The sequence below is a fragment of the Sinocyclocheilus anshuiensis genome, unplaced genomic scaffold, assembly GCF_001515605.1.
Source record: "Sinocyclocheilus anshuiensis isolate Anshui unplaced genomic scaffold, SAMN03320099.WGS_v1.1 scaffold11, whole genome shotgun sequence".
Lineage (NCBI taxonomy): Eukaryota > Metazoa > Chordata > Actinopteri > Cypriniformes > Cyprinidae > Sinocyclocheilus > Sinocyclocheilus anshuiensis.
The window spans coordinates 896,756-919,968 of NW_015551076.1; the positions used below are offsets into that span (position 1 = coordinate 896,756).

Below are 23,213 nucleotides of genomic sequence, written 5' to 3' on the forward strand. Positions count from 1 at the left end.
ACAATTTTGGTGTCTTTGGAAAGAAGACCCTTTGGGCTTTACTATCCATCATCCAGAGTTGATAATGCTCAAAAAGATAAAAAGTTATAGACACTGAAGTGCCTTTAAAAAATTGTACCACACTGAAGTTTTTTTTATTTCATATAAAAATACATGAAATCAGTCCTGGAGCAATCCAGAAAAGTAATGGATTGCCCTGTTTGAGGAAAAATATTTACCAAATGTATTGAAGGGTTCTACAAAATATTTTAGTCATTATACATACCACTGCATAGTTTTTCAATTAAAAAATAATAGACAGTCGTCACGATAGCCTCGTGGGCAGCGCGTCGACATGTAGCGCCATTGCGCTTCGGGCGTTCCGTGTTCGAGTCCCGGCTCGCGGACCTTTCCCGATCCCATCTCCCCTCTCACTTCCACTTCGCTTCCTGTCTCACTACTATCCTATCAATAAAAGGCAAAAACGGCAAAAATAAATCTTTAAAAAAAATAAAAATAATAGACAGAATCTTAGACATCGTATAAGTGATTTATCTGAGCACAGAAAAATACAATAAGAATAATTTGAGTAAAAGAAAAAAAAAAAAAGTATTTTGTATGTCAAGTACATACTGTGATTAGCAGACACAGCATTCACACTGATTGCTGGTCATGCATTCAGTAATCACACGCTGATGTGCGGTCATACAGATGGTAATCATGCAGATACAGCCACATTCCCCACAAAACACACACACACATATATGAAAAATGTTGAATAGGAAAAAAAGAATTATTTGTGCAAAAAGCCGATCACTAAGTTACGCCCCCAACAGATGACAGGTGCATCACAGCGTGCATCATGAGCCGTCACGAGAGAGCGCCAGAATTAAAATAAACAATATTCCGCGTATCTTTGACTTTTTTTTTTTTTTTAGTGGATGGTCTCATTCTGTTTGTGACACTGTATGCTACAAAACCATGTTGCTTTTTACTACCAAGACGCAGTTTGAGCGCAAGTTATTCCATAACGGATACAAACAATAACTCTCCCAGAAGAAATGAGACGTAAACAAAGGAATAACCATCCATATTACAACGTTATTGTTTCGTTGGACTAAAAGTGCTCTATGGAATGTTGCTCAGTGGACCCTTACCTTTCTAACTAAACCGGGATTTACAGCTGTGTATGCGTTTATGACTCGTTATTACGACGAATCTGGTATGTACTGCGTTTTGATTATGCATGTTTTGATGTGTACTGCTTACACAAATTTAGCAAATACATTCCTTATAAGCTTTCCATTGGAAAAACAGCGATCTATTGTCGATGCTTGAGGCTTAGACCTTTATATAGTGATATATAGTTTGTCAAGATTAATTTTGTCCCGTTTCATTGAATCTATTCGTAAACATTGACACGTGCAAACAGCGTTCTGTGCGCCGGCGTCCAGGTGCGGGTTAACAGGTTAAAAACACTTATAATGTAATGTTCTACTGATAGGTGAAGCTCCTCTGTCAAGTTCCTTTGACTGTTAAACATATCCTGTTCAACTGTAGTTTTTATAATACTGCCAGAAAACGTTTTTATTCAGAAACATGTTTAAGTTGAATATTTTGTAATCTATAACCTGAGTACATTTTAGATTTTGTCTTCTAAAACATTTCAACTTGATATGATAATTTAAAATGTTATGATGCTGACATTGTGTTGGCCATGTAAATAGCCCAGATGATAACATGGCATTAAAAAAGTAATAAACAAAACGAATAATTTAATGACACTGTTAATGTAATCTTTAGTAAATCTCTAAATAAATATCTATTTTGCTGCTGTGCATTATAATGTTGCGATATCTAAATTCACTTGTAGTATTTAAAAAAACAAACAAACATATGTTTTAGGTAAAATAGTATAGAATTTTATTAATGGCCATTTTGTCAGTTATCGACCATATGAAAATACTTACCAGCTTATTGTATCAGCCAAAATTTTAATAAGTGCAGTTTACATTAATATTGTAGATAAAGAGAAAAAATTCAAAGAACAATTCAACATTAGTTCAATTATCTATATACTTGTACTGTTTTTTTTTTTGTGAAGTAAAGATTATTGGAGTGTGCTTTAGAAGAAAATACTATGTCAGTTTTTCTACTTAAAATCCTCTAACTTGTACTTGTTTCTTTGTAACTGAAATTTACTAGCATTTTTTAATTGCAGTTTTATTTGTTTGTTTGTTTGTTTTTTGGCCCTGTTCATTCATGGGTTTTGTCTTTTGTTCAGCTCTCCCATCTGATAAATGTCTCCATTTTTCAAAGATGTCTTCATTTTTCAAAGAGATTAAATGAGCAATATTAGTCATGCTAAAAAGCATTCTAGTCTGTAAACACAGAGAACAGTCGACCCTGTGTTTGTGTGCGTTGCTGCCTGTGGTTGTGCGAGACCAATTTAAGATTTGCTTTCAAGATAACAGATAAAGCATATATTTATGTACACTAGGGATGCATACACTCGGGCCCGATACTGAGCTCCTGTTCTCGTACTAGTACTCGTTAAAATGCCCCGATACCACACAGCATGTGATAAGTGCCATATTCAGACAATGAAACACCAACAACAGACAGCAGAATGGAGTTATTAGAGATTAAGGATGTCTACGAAGTATATGTATGCAATGAATATAATGTTAAACATTCAGTATTAACGCCTGTATTGCTGATGCCTCCCCAATCATCCATCCCTCCCCAATCATCCCTCCATCCATCACCAATAATTAAAACAATACTGAGAAGGAGGGAAAAATAACTTTATTTGTTGAGGTTAGAGGAAAGTAACATATAGAAGAAATGACTAATCTGTTTGTTTTTTCCTTTTTAAAGTATGAAAGAAGGATTATCAGTTTACATGATATTTATAGAGATTGTTAACAGCTGATTTGTGGTTTGATCTTTTCCCGTCTGTCAGGACCAGAGCAGAAAGGCCACTGAGGAGATTCGCTCCTAGCTGACAGAGGACGAGGAGGCCGCCGCGTGTCGGGACCAGCACCGCTTTTGTATAAATTGAATTCACCATTTAGGTTTTAACTGTAGTTTTTTTGTTTTGCTTGTTTAATACTGTTTGTGTATTCACTATGCCTTGCTTAGGTTCACTGTCTTCATCCAAGGTTATGTTTGCGGCTTGCTCCAATCTGTTGTATTTCCATTCATAACCAGCAAAGTGTTTATCGCTATCTGCTGTTCAGCTAGGAATTAAATGTGCAGTCTTACACAGCGAGATGTTTGTTTTCACTAAGCAACTCCTGTATCTCTGGTCTCTAACAGACGAGAATTCAAATTGTACAAGACTGCTGGACTTTTGAATCGAGTTTGTTTTAAACCTCCTTTTACTCTGTTAGGCAAATAAATGTTTTTACTGAAAAGGAGAAAAGCACTAAGACAAACTAGTGTGTGAAAGATGGACCTGCATTATTAATTCTGGACTTAAGGTCCCTGATTCAAAGGTTAAAATATAGTCTTAAATCAGTGTCATGCTTCAAATGGAGCTGTCAAGCCAGCAGATGGTAATGACGTACATGGTAATGACCTTCAAATGCACAAATTTAAGACCTTTTATGGGCCAAATTAAGGCTCTTTTAGCATGTTTTTTTTCTGTTCCGTTTAAGAGAGCTGAACCATTCTGACTGCTTAACCTGCCGTGATGGTGCTAGTCCCATTTCAGCCTGATCAGTCCTCCTTCCTCCATCTGTCCCCGCTGTCCCTTGTATCTTTTGACATTGTACTGTTGAATTCAGTACTGTAATTCTATCGAAGCGAACCGTTAACCTTGCCAGATACTGACCTACTTGACAGTGTAACTCGCTTGATTAGCTTTCTATTGTAAGTGTACATATTAAAGTATATTGAAGCCAGTGGTTTAACGAATAATACTGAGAACTAGTCATTTATGAAGTGCTGTCAATATGAACAAAGTCAGCAGGGAACCTAGCCTAGGCCTGTCTTTCATTTTAAATATCATTTCTAAAATTAATTTGCAGTTATTCTATCTTTTTCTTTTTATAAATAGTTATGGTTGCAATTGTTTTCTTTCAGGCACACTGTACAGGCATGCATGGTTTTATAGGTATATTTCTTTGTGAAAGCAATTCTAGATGGCAAATTTGGCTGTGAGCTGTTATTCTTTGCCCCACTGTGGGAGTGCTATGGATGCATCTTTCAATTGTTCCCTTTATCATTGTTTCCGATGAAAGAAGAAAAACCTAACGGTATAAATGAGATGTTGTCATTCCCAGCATTGTTTAGACATGGCTCATAAAGACTATTAGAAGATGTTGTATTACTTTCTATGCCTTAAAGAGTTAATTTGGTTTGACATACCTGTTTTTGTTTGATTAGACCTGACTACACTGTGAGGGCTTGTATGTTTCATAGTTGTTTGAATAATATTAAAAGTGTTTAATTTTTGCGATTTTATTTTGTGGAGCAATGTCAGGAGATGAAATTAAACAAAAACTGAATATAACATTTAACTTGTCCTAGTTTTTTTAAATTATTATTCTTTATATTTAAACACATTCACATATTGTTTCCATAATTATCAGTATTGACTCGTATGTTTAAATGTGAATGCTTATTTCCTCCGTTTTTACATTATGATTACATTCATCATATTTTAATAATATTGTTAGGATGTCATCTTTAGCTAATATTAATTTATTCTGTATATTAAAGTGTTGTAATGCCTAAGTTTACTAGTAGCTTTTTAAAATGATTGATTATAAAGTTAATCATTTATAAATAGTAAAATGCAATTTCGTTTTATTTCTTTAACTTTTTAGACAATTACTTTAGACTTTTAATGTCAGCTATATTGTCCATAACGATTATCAATATACTTGTACTGTTATTTAAGTTGTAAATAAAGATTGCTTGAGTATGTTTTGGAAGAAAATACCATTTCAGTCGTTATACTTAAACGTCCTCATTTAATTCAGTGCTACTTGTTTCTTTGTAACTCTGAAATTTACTATCAATTTTTACTAGTATGCATTTGTTTGTTTGTTTAGACCCTGTTCCTTCACCAGCTTTGTCTTCTGTTCAGTTCTCCCATCTGATAAATGTCTCCATTTTGCTTCATTTTTCAAAGATTACTTTGAAATATAAGCAATATTAGTCGTGGTAAAAAGCATTCTACTCTGTAAACACATAGAATGGTCGACCGTCCCCGCGTTTGTCTGCGTTGCCGCCTGTAGCTGTGTGCTAAACTCTGACTTTGCCAAAAGCGAAGCGTCGCCTTCTGCCGCATGCAACCCTGCCAAGAGGGAGTGACTGATGCGGCGGAACGCACCGCTGCTGCCGCTTCAAGTCGTTTATAGCAGCGCGCCTCCAAATTACACTGCAGCCGCTATGAGAGCCATAGTCAAGACGAGCTGAAGCCGTAATTTTGGTATTCTTTGAGTTTATTTGACATTTTTCTTTGGATTTATTGTCGTTAACGAGGTATTGCCGCGTTTGCAACTGTTATTTAGAGGAATAAAAAATACAACTTTTGTTCCAGAGGCCATAACGTGCATGCAAATTCAGGCGGCTTTAATTGGACCACTAAACATGCTTAGCCGGCTTTAAAATGTACGAGAAAGGCTAAATTACAGATTATTTCAGCAGTGAAATGTGAAACCAAACCAATAGACTTCTGTGGAAGTAGAATTAGGTCAGGTTTAACTGTCACTGTCAGTGCTTCAAAATGTCCACTTGGGGGAACTAATGTCTTTATTCTTCACTGCTGCACTGTCACAAATCTCTCCACGCTACAACTTTGATCTCAGCAGTGTTCATACCAAATGATAAATGTTGCAGTAGCTGAATTTTTTCCCTATAAATCTTCGTTTTTACATATTTTCCATCTTCAGCTACAATTCAGCTTAATTGCTTGCTTGACTGATTTATTTATAATACAAATGTTGTCAAATGAGTTGTAAGGTAGGCTATTCAAAAATTTGGACCTGTCAATCAGTGTTGTAATTGTAAATTAAAACTTTAAAATCATTCTGATTAAATGAGCTAAAATAAAATAACATAACTTAAAATGCTTAAAGAAAAGAAAAAATAATTAAAAGCTTAAATGACAGTTCTGAATTAAAAATGTAAAAATAAAGCTAAATAGAAATATCTAAAAAATAATAAATGTTATGAAACCGTGAATTGAAATGAATATATAAAAATTAAAGTTAATTCAAAATATGAATAAATCCTATAAAATAATAAAGTCACAATGCTGTTCAGATCAGAACAATATTTTAACCTAAAACAGGGCTCTTAAACCCTTTGGTTGACAGAGAGATACTGAGTTTTGCATTTGTTGTCATCTGGCCTATAATAACATCCATGTACTACCATATTAATTTACAGTTGCTTTTGTGAAATCATTAAAATAATCCCTATTTAGAGTCATATTCTTGTTGATGTTTGCATTACATTTACATTTTACTTAATACATTTTAATGAAATATTTAGCTTTTTAGCTTAGTTTATATATATATATATATATATATTTACATTTTTTTTACAAGACATTTTGTTTAATTCTTATAATTCTCTTTGTGTTATTTCATAGGTTTGATGATCTTACTATTATTCTAAGCTGTGGAAAACCATGACAAAAGAATGAGCAAGTGTGTCTAACCCGTTGACTGTACATGAAAGTTATCAACTTGAAAAGATTCGTCTTCACTAGAAGACTATAAATAGTCTCAGTTCAGAGTAACCCATGGCCTTTATCAGAGTGTGAACCTCACTGGGTGCTTCTGAATTCACACTCGGCTTCTTAAGGCCATCAGCTGCTTCACCAAACCAATCACACTTGCAAAGTGACTCAGTTTGGGGCACCAATTATATTATAAACGATCAAATTATCAAGTGATGATCCTACTGCTGGAAACAATGGCTGCTGCATGCATCTTCTTGACTACAGCCTACCAAAAAACACCCTCTTCTGCCTCTTGAATCATCATAATGTGATTATTATGCACAGCAGTTGAAAGGAACAGTGAAACTGCTCATAGTCTCACTGACCTACTTATAGAAGTATTTAGTCTAGTGCATTCACTCTTTTGTGAAGCACGCTGGGTAGAGCATGCCTACACTATTGTTTACGGGTTCATGTTACAAAACATGTGAACTGGTGAGTAACAGTCCTGTGTCACTGCTGAAAGGGTGAAACAGGAAGTTGAGGGTTTTGTATTATCAGATTTCTTATTTCAATCTTAGTTTCCCAGGGTGAATGTAGAATAAAGCTTGCTAGGGCAATCATAGCCTAACTAGTATTTCTCGTATTATTGATTGGGGATTTGTTTAAACCGATGAACCTACGTGTTAAACTTTAGCTAAACTGAATGATACCTCAAATTGTGTGGCATGTTGAAGAAAAATGCTCCTGTGTGATTTTTACCCAGCAGATAATAAAAAAGCTAGAAAATCCTAGATTTGAAGGAGGGACCCGACACACAAAAAGTCTTTTCACTCTTGAAATAGTAAATCGTGGGTTATTTTGTTTCACATTTCACACTATACGTACTTATAGGGTTAACAATTAACCCTGTGTATGTATAATCCCATGTTTCTCACAGTACATTCCTAAACGCTGAGTTAATGTTCTTATTTGCATATTTGCAGTGTCATTGTTATTGATTGGATGAACATAGCCTGCGACTTGCTTACATAAAGGCTCTAGCATTGAACATCCTCATATAATATTGCCGACTGTACTGTCTTTTTAATTTTTTTCCTGAATGGACTTTTCGTACTATAAAGGTACGAGTGTATGGAAGGCTGATAGCGCCAAAAGTCTTTAAAAGGAATGTGTGAAAATCTGACCATGTCAGCACGGACTGGTTGTCTGCTTTAACGCAACAACACACAGCAGCCAATGAGGTTACTGTATTTAAGACTATATTTGCGTGTCTAGATGGTACGTTGGTATTTATTTATACAACAGTTCGTTCTGGTTCTCAAATCTGATTGGTTGAGAACCGTGAGATATTGTACTGGTATCGCTACAGGAACGCCCTTTCACAATTTTGTATCACTCTGCTTGTTCTAGCCGGGTCTATGTTTTTTTTTAATTATTCACTGAGCTAATCGTAGAGTACGTTAGTTAATATAAGAAGAAACGTCTAGCTTCGCAGTCTCTCTCTCATTTAGATGCACGTCTTGCCGCATTGTTTCTCTCTTATAACCTCATTATTTCTCACTAATAACCTAACTGAAGCAGCACATGCCCTTGATACGAATTCTAAAAGTGACGTATGTTTAACTGTCAACTTGAGCTTTGAATCCGTGGCGGAAGGAAGTAGTTCCGCACAAAAGAGGGTTTTATTAGGCACTCCGTTGTTTCTTGTTTAATTACACACATGTTCCGTCGAACTGTTGTATAAACGCAATATCACTCTCGTACTTGAGCAATACCGGCTCTATATCAGCGGCTGTGATTGCCTCTGGCCTAATCACAGCTATGCTGATATAGAGCCGGTATCGCTCATGTATACAACACATCAGGCCTCATGTTTATTCATGAAGGATGTTATAAAGGTACACTTGTATGCACGTATGCAAACATCAGACATGATGTCAGTCTTACGTCCTTTTTAGTCATTTAGTTCAAGGTTCTTTCTCAGGTAGAAAAGCCTCAATTTACATTGTAACATTAATTAATTTACTCTAGCAGAGTTGATATCAGTCAAACAATGTCGCAATAAGCTAAACTAAAGAATTAATATGTGGGCAAATTTGCTTTAAAGGGGTCATGAACCGTGAAACCAAAATTCCCTTGATCTTTTGACACATAAGAGGTCACTGTACTATAAAAACATCTTGTAAGTTTCAGAACTCAAATCTTTCTCATTAGTCTAAAAACAGCTTATATTGAAGGCAGTCTGCCAAAATGACAGCTTGTGGAATGTTCTAAATAAGCTAAAAAGCTAAATAATGTTGTGGAATAAGCACTGCCTCCACAGAAGAAGATCAACGCCTGCTTCTACATCACTGTTTTAGCCCCGCCCACCGATTAACGCATGTAGTGTTTACGAGAGAGGCAAATGCAGGTCTACGCAGAATCCAAATGATAAAGATGGCTCTGAAGACAGCAAGATGCTGTGCAGTGCTAAGTTTTGGGAAAAACTGTCTTTGCATTGCCTTCCTTCTGATCCCAACATTAGGAAAGTGTGGATGAACTTTATTTTTCTATACCACGTCAATAAGAACTTGGTCCTTTGTTTTCTTCATTTTACCACAGATTCGTTTACAAACGAGGCACAATTCGACGTGGGATTTTCAGAAAGACTGAAACTAAAAGATGATGCTGTGCAACTATATTGGATCGGTAACATGGTAAAACTGTGATTCTTAACACGTACTGCAGGAACATGGTGAAAACTGATGCCTTAACACGGCCAGTATGTGCATGTCTACACATACAAAAGAGTCACGTTCAAAACTGACAGACAGTGCGTGGTGACAGTGAAATTTCAAGCGTTCCGTTTAAACACTTTTGGCGCCATCTGCCTTCCATAAAAGTGAAACACTGTTTTCAGTTCATTTGAATCATTTTCTGTCACCATTTGGCCATTTTCCCCTCAAATGCTAAAACTACTGTTTATAAAATGTGTGGTGTTTCTGTGACTGTCCAACACATGTGAATATGAGGCATGCGACTGGGTGTGTGTTGCTAAGCATCTAGCTGTTGTATTCTTGCACTGCATCATTTCACACTGCACAAGTTTGTCCTGCTTCTAAGCAGGGTTTCATAACCCTGGCCCTAGGTAAAAATGCGGTGCTTACTCTGCTTCTAAATAACAAGCATGAAATGTCCCTCTATCCTGGGCTAAAAGCAGGATTTAGAATGATGATAGGGTTAAGCGCAGTGTAAAAAGCCATATAGAGGCCAAAATATTAAAGAGACTTTGCAGTTGGCTGTTTTTTTTTTACTGTGTGCAGCCTTCGTAACACCCTAAAAATCACTTCAGTAACCACTTAGCAACACCTTGCTATCATTTAGCACAGGAAAGCACCATCCATATTTTTAAACCATATAAAAATCATGATTATTACTATTAAAGTAGTGTTTTTTTAAGCCCTCTCCTCTTTTTTTTATCTAGCCACTCAAACACTTCCACTGACAGCAACCCACATGCATAAAGCAAACCCTCTTCCCTCTTCTCCAGCTGACCTCTATTCATCTGTTATGTATGGAATCTCTCTCATTCTGTCTCTCTGGAGCAGCAGTGACTTGCACAGACTAGCCAAATGTGATTGGGCCTCAGGTTCTGAAGGGTCCCTTTTTAATTTTTTTGGCTAGACAATAAGCCTTGATATATTTCCAGCCAGACTGATGCAGTGTTTACAAACACACTCGCAGCAATGCTTTCTCATGCACAGCATATGAAGGATGCTGATCACGTGGCTGAATTTGTTTGTACGCTGCGTCTGAGTTCACTGAAACATGACCTGATTTATGGCTTCAGGCCGCAGATGACCTGCACAAACCTGACACACGTCACAGATTCTTTTAGAGTCACAAGCCCAAACTCATTCCAAGATGTCATGCAGTAAACACTACAGTATGTAGGACCTCATTTGCTTAAAGATTCTTATTCTTTTTCTGATCAACATCCAGTTCCTTTTTGTTTAAAGATTTGTGCAAATTTCTATTAAATTCTGTTAAAATGAATAAAAATGTATACATTTGAACAAAAATATTAAGCAGCATAACTGTTTTCAGCATTGATAGTAATAAATATTTCTGAAGGATCATGTGACATTGAAGCTGCTTAAAATGCAGCTCTGTCATCACAGCAATAACTTACATTTGAAATAGATTAAAACAGTTATTTTAAATTGTAGTAATATTTCAAAAATTACTGAATTTTTGACCAAAGAAAAAAGAAAAAATACAAACAAATAAATGCAGCCTTGGTGAGCATGAGAGACTTATTTCAAAAACATTTAAAAAATCTTACCAACCAAATTTTTTTGAACACACATGTATTCTCCACATATCTCAGTTTTGTATTTCATTGAAGAAAAAAAGTCATATTGATTTGGAACTACACAAGGGTGAACAACAGTATTTTAATTTTTGCACAGACATTTCCTGGAACAACAGTTCATGAAAGAATTTAGCTACGGATGAATCTTTGTAAACTACAGAGAAAGTGACCCTAAACTGAACCCAAACTTTGGATCCAGGAAGACTGAAGAACCCAGAAAAAGCCTTAAAATTTCTATTGCCTTAAATCTGACACACTTTTAAAACTTGAGCCTTCTATAAAAGCTTTTTGTCACCAATGCATTTTTAATGCTTTAAGTTGGCGAGCTCTGCATATTTAACAGTGTCTCTTCTCTCATCCTTTGTTTTGTATTAGAGATGCACATGGGCGAGGTGGGGCCTCCCCCTCTGGCGTCTTTGTGGAGTGACAGTAACCAAACAAAGCCCAGTCTCTCAGGGTGATGTCATTTTGGGTCCCCATCCCCCAGCATGGGCCAGGAGTGTGTGTTTATGTGGGTGTCATTAAACTTTCACATGATTCATGGGAGCTGTTTGGAAGCATCCATGCATTGAGACAAATGATGTGTGTGTATAATGAGAAGTGTGTGTGTGTGTATCACGCTCAAGTAAAGATGCTCACTCATACAAACTCATCAGAAGTGACTCAGACGTCTGAGACCCATATATGCTGTCATTTCTTTTGATTGATTTTCTTTTCCTCACTTTCTTTGTTCATGGTGTCTTTTTCTCACATTCTCTTCACAGCTGAGAGCAGCACTGAGGTGTGATATCACAGCCAAGGAAATTGCTTTAACCTGCATGCATCCCTAGGTGAATGCGAGAGAGACTGTGTCTAATGTGCCGCTGTTCTCCGCATTTGTTGTGTAAGAAAAAAGAGTCTCACTGTTTCTGTCTGGTCTTTATTTATTATATTAAAAGTCTTACATTAAAACTTACATTGGTCCAAAAATAAAACCCATTATCATTAGTGCTTGATAAGCATTTAAACAAATACAGGTCCCAAATGATTTCATGATGTTAGGTTCCATTAATGGTCCACTTCACCCATGTGGAAAAACATTGAAATACTCAAGTGTTTCCTGCACTGATTAGCTCAACTCATACAGCGTAATTAGTAAAGTCTGATTCACAAGCGAATTTTTTCTATAAGCCCTTTCTATTAGTGAATCAAATAATAATAATAATAATAATAATTCATTACATTTATATAGCGCTTTTCTAGGCACTCAAAGCACTTTACATTGTCAGGGGGTATCTCCTCATCCACCACCAGTGTGCAGCATCCACCTGGATGATGCGACGGCAGCCATAGTGCACCAGAACGCCCACCACACACCAGCTTATTGGTGGAGAGGAGACAGAGTGATGAAGCCAATCAGTAGATATGGGGATTGTTAGGAGGCCATGATGATCAGAGGCCAATGGGCAAATTTGGCCAGGATGCCGAGGTCATCGGCGATTTTTAATGACCACAGAGAGACAGGACCTCGGTTTAACGTCTCATCCGAAGGACGGTGCTTGTTGACAGTATAGTGTCCCCATCACTATACTGGGGCATTAGGACCCACACAGACCACAGGGTGAGCACCCCCTGCTGGCCTCACTAACACCTCTTCCAGCAGCAACCTAGTTTTCCCAGGAGGTCTCCCATCCAGGTACTGACCAGGACCAGCCCTGCTTAGCTTCAGTGGGCAACCAGTCTTGGGCTACAGGGTGATATGGCTGCCGGCTGTGTGTGCAATATAGCATAAACACATGCACTGCAACAAGTCATGTCTGATTTTTGATTTTGTGAGAGTTATTTTTAGTGAATCAGATACTTAACCAGTGAATTCTAATTTTTGTGAGAATGACTCTTGCACCAGTTCTTTTTAGTAAATCAAAAACATACAGCACGACCAGTGGAATCCGATTCTTGAGCAAATTGCTGTAATTAGCAGGTTCTTTTTAGAGTATAAAAACATAAAATACAATCTATTCTCGAGCGAGTGACTCTTTTGAGAGGGTTGTTTTCAGTGAAATATGCACAGACCGCACAACCAGTGAATTCAGATTTTTGTGCAAATGACTCTCACATTGGTTCTTTTTAGTGTCTTAAAGGGATAGTTCACCTAAAATGAGAATTCTGTCATTAATTACTCACCCTCATGTTGTTTAAAATAAAATAATGACTTTATACAACAATTCTTCTACAACAATAATCTAGTGACACTTCCCAAACAACGCAAAGCTAAATGATGCTTTAAGCCTGAGGATCAGAGTGAAATATAATCTCATAAATGTGTGTTTTTGAAAATGTTCTTCAGGGGTCACATTACCATCTTAATCTGCCAGACCAACTGGAAGGAGGGCGTCTGCGCTGGGGTAAGACAAACGGCCTTCCTCCTTATGATGTGTTTGGATATGTATGGGTGTCAGGGATGAGAAGGGGGGTTTCTGTATCATAGTGCTTGAAAGTGGGTCTGTTTAATGAGTTAAAGATAATCTCCTTACGGCATAAATACTCCACACACACACACACACACACACACACACACACACACACAACTGATCCTGTACTCTAGAGGCCTAAAACATTCATTTTAGCTTCTGTTTGTGCATGTGTGTGTATAAAAGAGTGAGTGTGTGTCCACATGAGAGGCTTCTGTCTGGATTTGAAGGGGTTCCCAGTCTAGTCTAATGAGACACTGCGTCCTCTAGAGGTCGCTATGCAGTCCACTAGAAGATGCAGTTTGAAGTTCCCTCGGAAGGGAACGTCTCAGGTTACGTATGTAACCATGGTTCCCTGAGAAGAGAATGAGAAACTGCGTCCTCAAGTGGACTGCATAGCGACCTCTAGAGGACGCAGTTCGAAGATCCCTCGGAAGGGAAATTTTTTTACAATGTGTGTGTGTATATGTATATATATATATTTTTTTTTTTTTTCATTTTTGTCTTTTTTATAATTTGTATAGGAAATATACCAATGTATATACCAATATACCAACTGTATATGAAAGACCAATATATGTCTGTTTTTAATCATAAAAATGGCATAATATGTCTGTGAATTCCTAATTTTCATATTCATTCATGTCATTCCCAGTTGGGACCTCATCTGGCTTTTGAGTTAATTTATTTAAGGGTTCATTATCCCCTAAATTCTCCTGTTGAGAGCACAGAAAACATTATATAGTCATTTGCACGACTTTAATGGCAAGTCTGATGTTGTTGTGGGGGTTCTTGTGATGAAGTCATAGACTGTGCATGTTAACATCATGTCTGTCATCTTCAGAGAAGGTCATATGACTAAACGTCATGACAAACACTTGACCGTGTCATTCTTTTGACACTCACACATCCACATCTGACAGCGGGCCTAATGCAGTGTACTTCCTCATACAAGAGGCCACAGAAACCTCAGAGGTAGAAGTGGGATAAAGTGAGGGATGACCTGTGGTGAGATAAGCAGGGAGAAGCCACTAACCGGGAGACTTACTAGAATAGATAAGTGTATAAAAGTGGAGAGAACAAGTGTGTTTGTTATTTTAGTTCTGTGACCAGCGGATGACTGCAGTGGTTCACCCGATGTGTGATTTCCACTTCTCTGCAGCATGGTTTCACTCTCATTTCCATGGTGACAACGAGGATCTCTACTGACGCAGAGCTAAATTTATACCAGCGGCGCTTTTTTTACAGCCTGCAGTTTTGAGCTTGCAGACATGGCTTAGTGAAATCACACACATTGCTCAAAATTCAACTGGATCATATGGGATGTAGCTAAAGTGCATTTCACCCTGCCTACCTTCAGCACATTTGTCTGTGTGATGTCACAGAGGGCGGAAATACCCATTCTGTGGTTTTGCAGTGAGCAGTCATCGCATATGATGTGTGGAAGAAGATCTAACCGCTGATGAAAGAGTTCATCTGGGTTCATCAAGCAGTTGATTCCCTCTTTTACTGATCAGAGACCATTTCCACTACAATTGACCAAATGACCTTTAAAAGAATAGTTGACCAAAACATGAAAATCTGCTGAAAATGTACTCACTCTCAGGCCCGGCAAAATGTAGATGAGATTAGAAAAACTTAGCATTACATCACCATTGGATCCTCTGCAGTGAATTTGTGCCGTCATACTTAGAGTTAAACAGCTGATAAAAACGTCACAATAATCCACAAGTAATTCGCATGATTCTAGTCATCATTTAACATCTTGTGAAGCGAAAAGCTGCTTGTTCTTAAGAAACAAATCCATCAAGGCATTTTAACTTTATATTTTCACTTCTGGTTAAAATACCAGTCTGTAATCCATTATAACACTCCCTCCAAAAAAAAAAATTCCCTGTTGTCCTCTCATATCAAAATCCATTGACATATTTCACATATATCAGTAGTTTTGGACTGTTTTCGCTTGTGAATGGTGCTTGATCTGTGCATATTTCCTGATTCAGACAAGACAACTTTTCACTGGAGAAAGCAATATTATGGATAGAGGACTCGTATTTTAGCAAGAAGCAGTGATTTGAAGTTCAAATTGTCTTACTGATGGTGTTTTTTTTTTTTACAAACACTGAGCGTTTTACTTCACAATATGTCAATTGATGGACTGGATTGGTGTGGATTACTTGTGAATTATTGTGATGTTTTTATCAGCTGTTCGGACTCTTATTCTGACGGCACCCATTCACTGAAGAGGATCCATTGTTGAACAAGTGATGTAATGCTACATTTCTCCAAATCTATTCTGATGAAGGAAAAAAATTGCCATTTCAGATGGCCTGAGGGTGAGTAAATTCTCAGCAAAATTTCATCTGTGGATGAGCTACTCCTTTAATATTATCCCAATATTACTGCTGCAAAAGATAACTAACATAAGATTTAGTTTTATGCAATATTTGATTTGTTTTGTGAGTTTTATTACAAAAAGTCAGGCCATACTGGTAATGCTGTACAACAATAGTTTCTTTATGTGTTTTATAAACCACATATACCTCATTCATTTGTCAAAATAGCTAATCTATTAAGCAGATTAACCATATTTGGTTTCTATTCCCATATGTTAAAATGATCCTGCATTCAATTAATTGCCCAGCATAGTGCGGTCACCGCCAGTCACCGGATCCCATATTTACCCTTCATAGGTGTCTTGGGATACTGTTTCCTGACAGACGTTTGAACAAGACACCATGTATGGCCTGCTAAATGTAACTTAATACTGATAATGAAGTTGCTTACCCTTTTGGCTCACAGCTATAACCCACTCGTACCTTGACCAGGCCCGAGGTCTCATGGTGTCTGTGCTTGTCTCCTAATAAGTGCCTTTGATTAAAGACTCTTAAATGCAGTGTGTTTTCATGAAGTGGTTGTGGAGGAGATAACACCTTTTTGTGCTTTCTAGCTGGGCAATTTGAAACCATACAGCTGGCCAACTGCAGACCTAAATGAGAACAAGACACATGCCAACTGTAATTGATACAGGACTTTAGTCTCAGGTTCTTCCTTAATGAATTTTCATGCTTTTGAAATTAGTTTGTTATCTTTATGTTTTATGTTTCTTTTTTAAAACCTATTTTGCACTGTTTTTTATTATTTGTTTTATTTCCACAATATTTCCACTGTTATATAGAACTAATGCCAATGCACAAAACGTTCTGCCATTCTGTACAAAAATGTACACACTTTTAAAAATAAATGTTCCCAAAGGGTGTTTTTGCAGGAGTTTTGATCATAGAAGAATTCTTTGTACTTAATATTAAGTTAAACAGTTTAGGGGTAATAGCCTTTTAACTGATTTATTCTGTTGCATATAAATATTGCAATATCTAGACACATAGCACAAATAAAGTGTAGCCTATAAACACAGTGGTATTGTTACCAATAAAGTAAATAGCTGAACAGTTCTTCAATATTTCGATACCACGTGTAATAATGTCACATTTTGACCCGGATGATTAAAACAAATGGAAACGCGTATTCAAATGCTCAGTCTTTGTGGGTTCTTCGGCGTTAGTATGTGAGCTTGTGACCGCAATTGCTGCGATTCAAAGCAATTGAGCAATATCTCTTGACACCACCAATAACACACGCACTCAGCTGCAGAGAAGGCGGGTGGAGAGAGAGAGAGAGAGAGAGTGAGAGAGAGTAGCCTATAAACACAGTGGTATTGTTACCAATAAAGTAAATAGCTGAACAGTTCTTCAATATTTCGATACCACGTGTAATAATGTCACATTTTGACCCGGATGATTAAAACAAATGGAAACGCGTATTCAAATGCTCAGTCTTTGTGGGTTCTTCGGCGTTAGTATGTGAGCTTGTGACCGCAATTGCTGCGATTCAAAGCAATTGAGCAATATCTCTTGACACCACCAATAACACACGCACTCAGCTGCAGAGAAGGCGGGTGGATGGAGAGAGAGAGTAGGCTGTACTGTATGTGAGAGCGACGGAGCGCAGTATTTGTGCGGACTCGAGGCGCAGAGACAGTCGGTAGGTACCTTGAGAGAAAAACAAATACGGATCCCACTGAACCGGTCAGGGATCTCCAGACGCGAAATCCTCATCAGCATCGAGTCGTCTGCGACAGGAGCGCGTTTCCTTCAGACCTGCTGCGGTAGAGACGATTCATTTATATGGTCCAGCATCTTGGCAGAGACTGATTTATATATATGCATATGCATTATTAAGATATACTTGCTGCTGTTTTTATCTTTTGTGTCTGATTATTCGTCTAATTAACTCATCTATCAAGGCTTCGTTGACAGTGGCAATGGTAGTAGGCTAGTACACATATAGCCGCCTTCTCGAGCTGAAGGACTGCAGTGGAGGACGGGGTTCCCTGGGATACGTTTGGTTTTTTTTTTCTCATCGTAGTAAGGACTCGATCAGCATCCACTTGTGTAACGGGAACACTGAACATGGCCGTGTTTTATTCTTGACACCTTAACACAAACGGAGAAGAATTTCTTCAGGCGTTTTCCAAACCGCGCTGGGATCAAGCATTAACCAGCTATGATGTAGACGCTCACGTCCATACGGTCATCATCAGTGTTCATTATTGAGTATTAATTAGGATCAACCCAGGGACTGCTTGCGATTTCTGTCATCAAAATGCCGGCTGGAATGAAGCCTCTTGAAAAATTCTTGAAGAAACAGACCAATGCGCTCACTCGGGCGGGTGGTTTTGGGGAGAAAGCCACCGGCACCGGGGCATCCAGGCGGCGGGCCAGCCTGTCCCGTGTGGTGCCGTTCTTCAGGGAGACGTCTCCCGAGAGCGGCCCGGCGAGGGAGGTGTTCAGCCCGGAGACCGAAGAAGCGCCGTGCTGGCCCTCCGCCACTGCGGACGTCAGGAGCCCGTCGCTATCCAGCGACGAGCAGAGCTCCGAGGCGAGTCTGGACACGAACTGGACCCCGCTGCCCGCGGACACCGCGGAGAACCTAGCGCTGGCGCTGCTGGACAGCGTGGCGGGAAAGCGGTACGCCACCTGCACAGGTGAGACGAGTCCACTGATCATGCTCCAGTGACAGATCTTCTCTGGCGGATCTTTGAAGAGCAGGTCGTTTACTGAAGAATATTGTAACATCGTTTCTTTGAGTTGCTATGGCGCACTGTGGTGGGATACAATAATAATCGTTTCCGCAAGGCCTGGCTGTTATCGCTGATCGCTATTTTAATTTTATTTTTTTTTGCTATTATTGTGCTCTTTAAATTCACTTTCTCTTTATTTTAATATTCACGCGATGTCGCATATTTTTAGTTCGCGGATTGCACGAATGTGACGAATTTAGCGCAGACATAAATCAATCTACTGCATAATATTTCAATAATCAGTATTAGCCTATGGTGATATAGCTAGGCCTAAAATTTAAGTTGGATAAAAGTTTAAGAGAAATATTTCAAACATTTGTAAACGTTTTAATATTCTAAGCGCCATATTTGTTTACGAAGCCTTAAAGGAAACATACAGTATTGTTTGATTCCAAGTTAATGTGAATATGTAGCCTAACTTTTTTCATAAATGTGTTTGTATGTTTACAAAGAAAGTGACATGAACAAATACATCGCGAATCGATATGACTTTTTATGGATATTTGCTAGATACATTTTCACAATCACGATAATAGGCTAGCCTACTAGTTCCGCTAATGAGCTACTCCTTTTTTTAAACTTTTGTACAAGATTTTTTAATTGTTGGCCGTTTTGTCACGTCTTGTCATTTTTTGTCTTTGTGTGTCATGCCACAAACAGTTTTTAAGATGTTAAAAACAAGTAAAAAAAAAAAAAAAGATAAAAACCATATAAATTAATAAAATCAACATGAAAGGGGACAAAACATTTTACTTAGGGAATGTGGTGCTTTGGAGTAAATTATTATATTCAACAAGAAAAAAAATGCAAAGCATTGATTTTATTTAAATTTACTTGATTAAAGTGTGAAAAGTGGGTGTGTCGAACCACAATGGAACCAGACTTTAAAGTTGGAATAAATATATCCAAACTGATTCCCTTAAATTTTCTCACCTCACAGCTGCATTTTTGGGAAAACCTGTGCTGTGTAAACAGAATCACACTTGACAACTAGTTGTCTGTTATATAATATAATGCGGTAGCACTTCTGTTATTTACTTTAGTTACCATCCCTATGGTTACAGATGTTAGTCACTGCTATTACAAAAATAATTAGTTCATACAGACAGTATTTGGGCCATATGAACAACACAGTTTGAGTTTCACACCACTGAGGAAAATAAATCTTGTTGTAGCCATGATTATATGATCTATAAATGCATTTCATAGCCTCTTTACTTCACAGAAATGTGGCTCGACAGTGGACTACTGTATTCTAGACAGGCAGTCAAGGTTAGTCGTAAACCTTGAGTTTCATTGAGCACTGACAACATTTAAAAGGTCACATCAAAAGGTCACACATAGTGATGTCATAAAACAAAGTGCTTTCACATTTGTCAATAACAGGCCCAATCACTAAATGAGGAACTGGCTGGGGAATATCTTCAAACAGGGCGGTGCTAGGGTATTTCCTTGGCTATAGGAAAGCTTATGTCAAGAGAATGAAAATATAAAATGTTTCCATGGTGTTTTCCTTTGTGTCTTTCCTCAAATTGGTGTTACGGATGTTTCATGAACCGACAAGCCACTGCCACCCACACCTGCCACCCACAAACAGCACTGAGCACCTGTATGCAGAAAACACCAGGAACGAATCAATTCCTGTTCCAAGTGAGGGGATTTCGATTGTAGTCTCAGACAAAGGACGCTTTACAGGGAAATGACAAACTGTGAAGATTTGTGATGGGAATGGGGTGTCTTTAACATGTGCATACATGTTACCTGTTCCTGTAAGTCCCAGGACTTTTATGCTATGAAGAATGGCTCTCCCACACATTCATTGGCAGTGATGCTTTGCAGCCACAGTGCAGCAGTTCGCACTGCACATGTGCATTAGAGTGTTTTTGTGAAGTAACCATGGAAACTGGAGGGATTTCGACAGTATGCCGGACCGGTGCATAAAGAGAGAATTATGCTTGATGTGAAATCGATGGCCAGACAGTCCGTTTGCCTTGGTTCAATGCATTATTAGGGTATGCGGTTACTAATAAAACGTCCCGTTTTTATAGACAAGGTAAATGATGATGACGGAAAGTTGAGTTTTTTTTCTTTCTTTTCATTGGACTGTTCTACCTGTGTGAATAGTAGAAAGGTGAGGAAAGGTTTATGCGCACATCAAGCTAAATTGAGGTAAACTATGTGTAATAAAGCAAAAGCTAAAAACCCAGAGGCATTTGAAGGACATGCAGAATTTGAAGTCTTTATTTGGAATTTTGCATCAGAACTGAATTCCTTAATTTGTAAACATGGCTTGAAATATTACACTAATGATTCAGAATCAAAAGTTCACTCAACATGCTTCATTTCTTTTCAAAACAAATTCTATGTGAGCCCTTGATAACCTATAAACTGATGCCTCGACCTAAACTATCATTCATTTTGGGCACTTGACAGCTCATGTCTCTCTTCCTCCGTTGGAGGCAATTTTAAGCAATTTATCTTGAACCTCTGCTCTATATCTTGAACAGATCAGAGAGATTTCAATTTCATGTCACAGACTGAGACATTTGGCCTCATTCTCAACCTGTTTTACTTTTTTATGTGAAGGGGGATGCCTTGCCTCTTGATAAAACTGACATTTTCTCTGCAGTTTGTCACTATCGAGGCACCAGGAAATTTGGAAAAAGTGCCACTAATCCTGGATTAGCCAACAATGGGCTTGCAATTTGTCTCATCTAGTGTTGTTGTCCATGGAGTGACTGTGGATTATGGACTGAGGGAAGTCCACTGATCCAGGGTCAAGAGGTAACACTGAAATAAGACACTGCTTGCATATCAGTCCTGATGCACAGTCAATTCATCAGCGTTAAGACAAACAGCCCAGCTGTTGACCGAATGAGTAACTGTAGACAGATGCACTTTGTAGATACTTCTACATTTTGGATCCCATCTTTGCAAGTTAAAATGACTTTGAAATAACCTATACATAAAAATAATGGTTCCATATGCCATAGAAGAACCATTTTGGATTCCCCAAATAACCTTTCAGTGATTAATTCTTAAAAGAACCAATGTAAGAAGAACATTTAAAAAAAATTAAAGAAAATTTTTCCAGTATAAAGAGCCATTTGTGCAATAGACAGATTCCATGGATGTCAAAGGTTCTTCCTGTAAACATCAATGCCAATTAAGAAACTTTATTTTTTAGAGTGTATATACTTTTATTACCTGTATATCTTGGGTTTTATATGTGGAATCCAGAATTCTCAGGAACCTAATTTAGAGCTCTTCCAAGACAACACACCTACAAAACAGCTTTATCTCTGGAATGTGCACGGACACCTCATGAGTGTGTGTGATGACTGCAGTGTGTAATGGAGTGATTTGGTAGGGCTCATTGAACCGAGATTAGCAAGTTGATCATTACATAACTTTGTTTAACTTTAGCCCTTCCAGTTGTGAGCCAGAGGCAACAGTAGGTTTGTTTATTAAAAGGTTTGGAATGTTAGCATGTTAGCTCAAGTTGCCCCTCCTGGTAGATGATGTAACTACACCATTTGGCTGCAATGTACACTCTTAAAAATGAAGGTTCCAAAAGGGTGTTTTTGCAGTGATGCCATTAGAAGAACCATTTTTGGTACCAAAAAGAACCTTTCAGTGAACAGTTCCTAAAAGAACCATTTTGTAGAACATTTTAAAAATCTAAAGAACCTTTTTCGACTATAATGAACCTTTTCTGCATTTGAAAGGTTCCATGCATGTTCATGGTTCTTGATAGAACCATTGATGCCGATAAAGAACCTTTATTTTTAAGAGTGTACATCACATTGTCTTATCAACTAGTTAGTTGATTAACTGATTTAAGTTTCACAGTTAGTTGTAAGCTGTAAGAGTCTGCATTAAAAAGAACCGGTTCATTAGAGTCATACATTTGATAATCAGACTGCACAGTTTGCACTGTTTGTTTTTGATTCACTAAAAATAATCGACTCAAATGAATCACTCGTTCAGGACAACTTGCATATCAATCCTGATGCACAGTCAATTCATCAGCATTAAAACAAACAGCACCGCTGTTGACCAAATGAGTAACTGTAGACAGATGCACTTTGTAGATGCTTCTACATTTTGGATACCATCTTTGCAAGTGAATATTGTGAATTTAATGACTTTGAAATATTAAAACCCTAGTATATGTACTTCTACTTAAAAATAATGGTTCCATATGCCATAGAAGAACCATTTTGGATTCCCCAAAGAACCATTCAGTGATTAGACCTAGTTTGTAAAAGAAACAATAAGCTATGCATTTCACTAAAACGAACTGGTTCATTAGAGTCATAAGTTTGGGAATCAGACTGCACAGTTTGTGCTGTGTGCTTTTGATTCACTAAAAATAATTGACTCAAATGAATCACTTGTTCGGGAGTCGGGACTCTGACAACTTGCGTATCAGTCCTGATGTGCAGTGCACCTTTCATTGCACCATGTTTGATTTACTGTAATTGACTACCACACTGTTGTCTGTTTTGTGCTGTGATTTCACTCAAGTAGCGTCGTTGTGGCATCACTGTATATCCGCACAGGCGGAATAATGCATGTGTGAAAACCACGAACGAAGCCAAA

The 23,213-nt window shown here is 37.8% G+C and overlaps 2 protein-coding genes across 3 annotated transcripts in view; both read left to right on the forward strand.

Moving 5' to 3' along the window:
• The window catches only part of LOC107662396 (protein CASC3-like), a 16,049-nt gene extending 11,610 nt beyond the window's left edge, over nt 1–4,439 (forward strand). The window contains exon 13 of the mRNA XM_016452390.1: nt 2,945–4,439. Within this exon, the coding sequence (XP_016307876.1) occupies nt 2,945–2,983 (39 nt within the window). The 3' untranslated portion in view covers nt 2,984–4,439. The remainder of the gene's footprint in view (nt 1–2,944) is intronic.
• A 12,508-nt stretch (nt 4,440–16,947) lies between these two features.
• The window catches only part of rapgefl1 (Rap guanine nucleotide exchange factor (GEF)-like 1), a 43,510-nt gene continuing 37,244 nt past the window's right edge, over nt 16,948–23,213 (forward strand). Inside the window, exons 1-2 of one of the 2 annotated variants that reach the window (XM_016452393.1) lie at nt 16,948–17,161; nt 17,445–18,512. In XM_016452393.1, coding sequence (XP_016307879.1) covers nt 18,131–18,512 — 382 coding nt within the window. In that variant the 5' untranslated portion in view covers nt 16,948–17,161; nt 17,445–18,130. Of the gene's footprint in view, nt 17,162–17,436; nt 18,513–23,213 lie in introns of those variants that run through there. The other variant, XM_016452394.1, reaches the window with a different exon arrangement.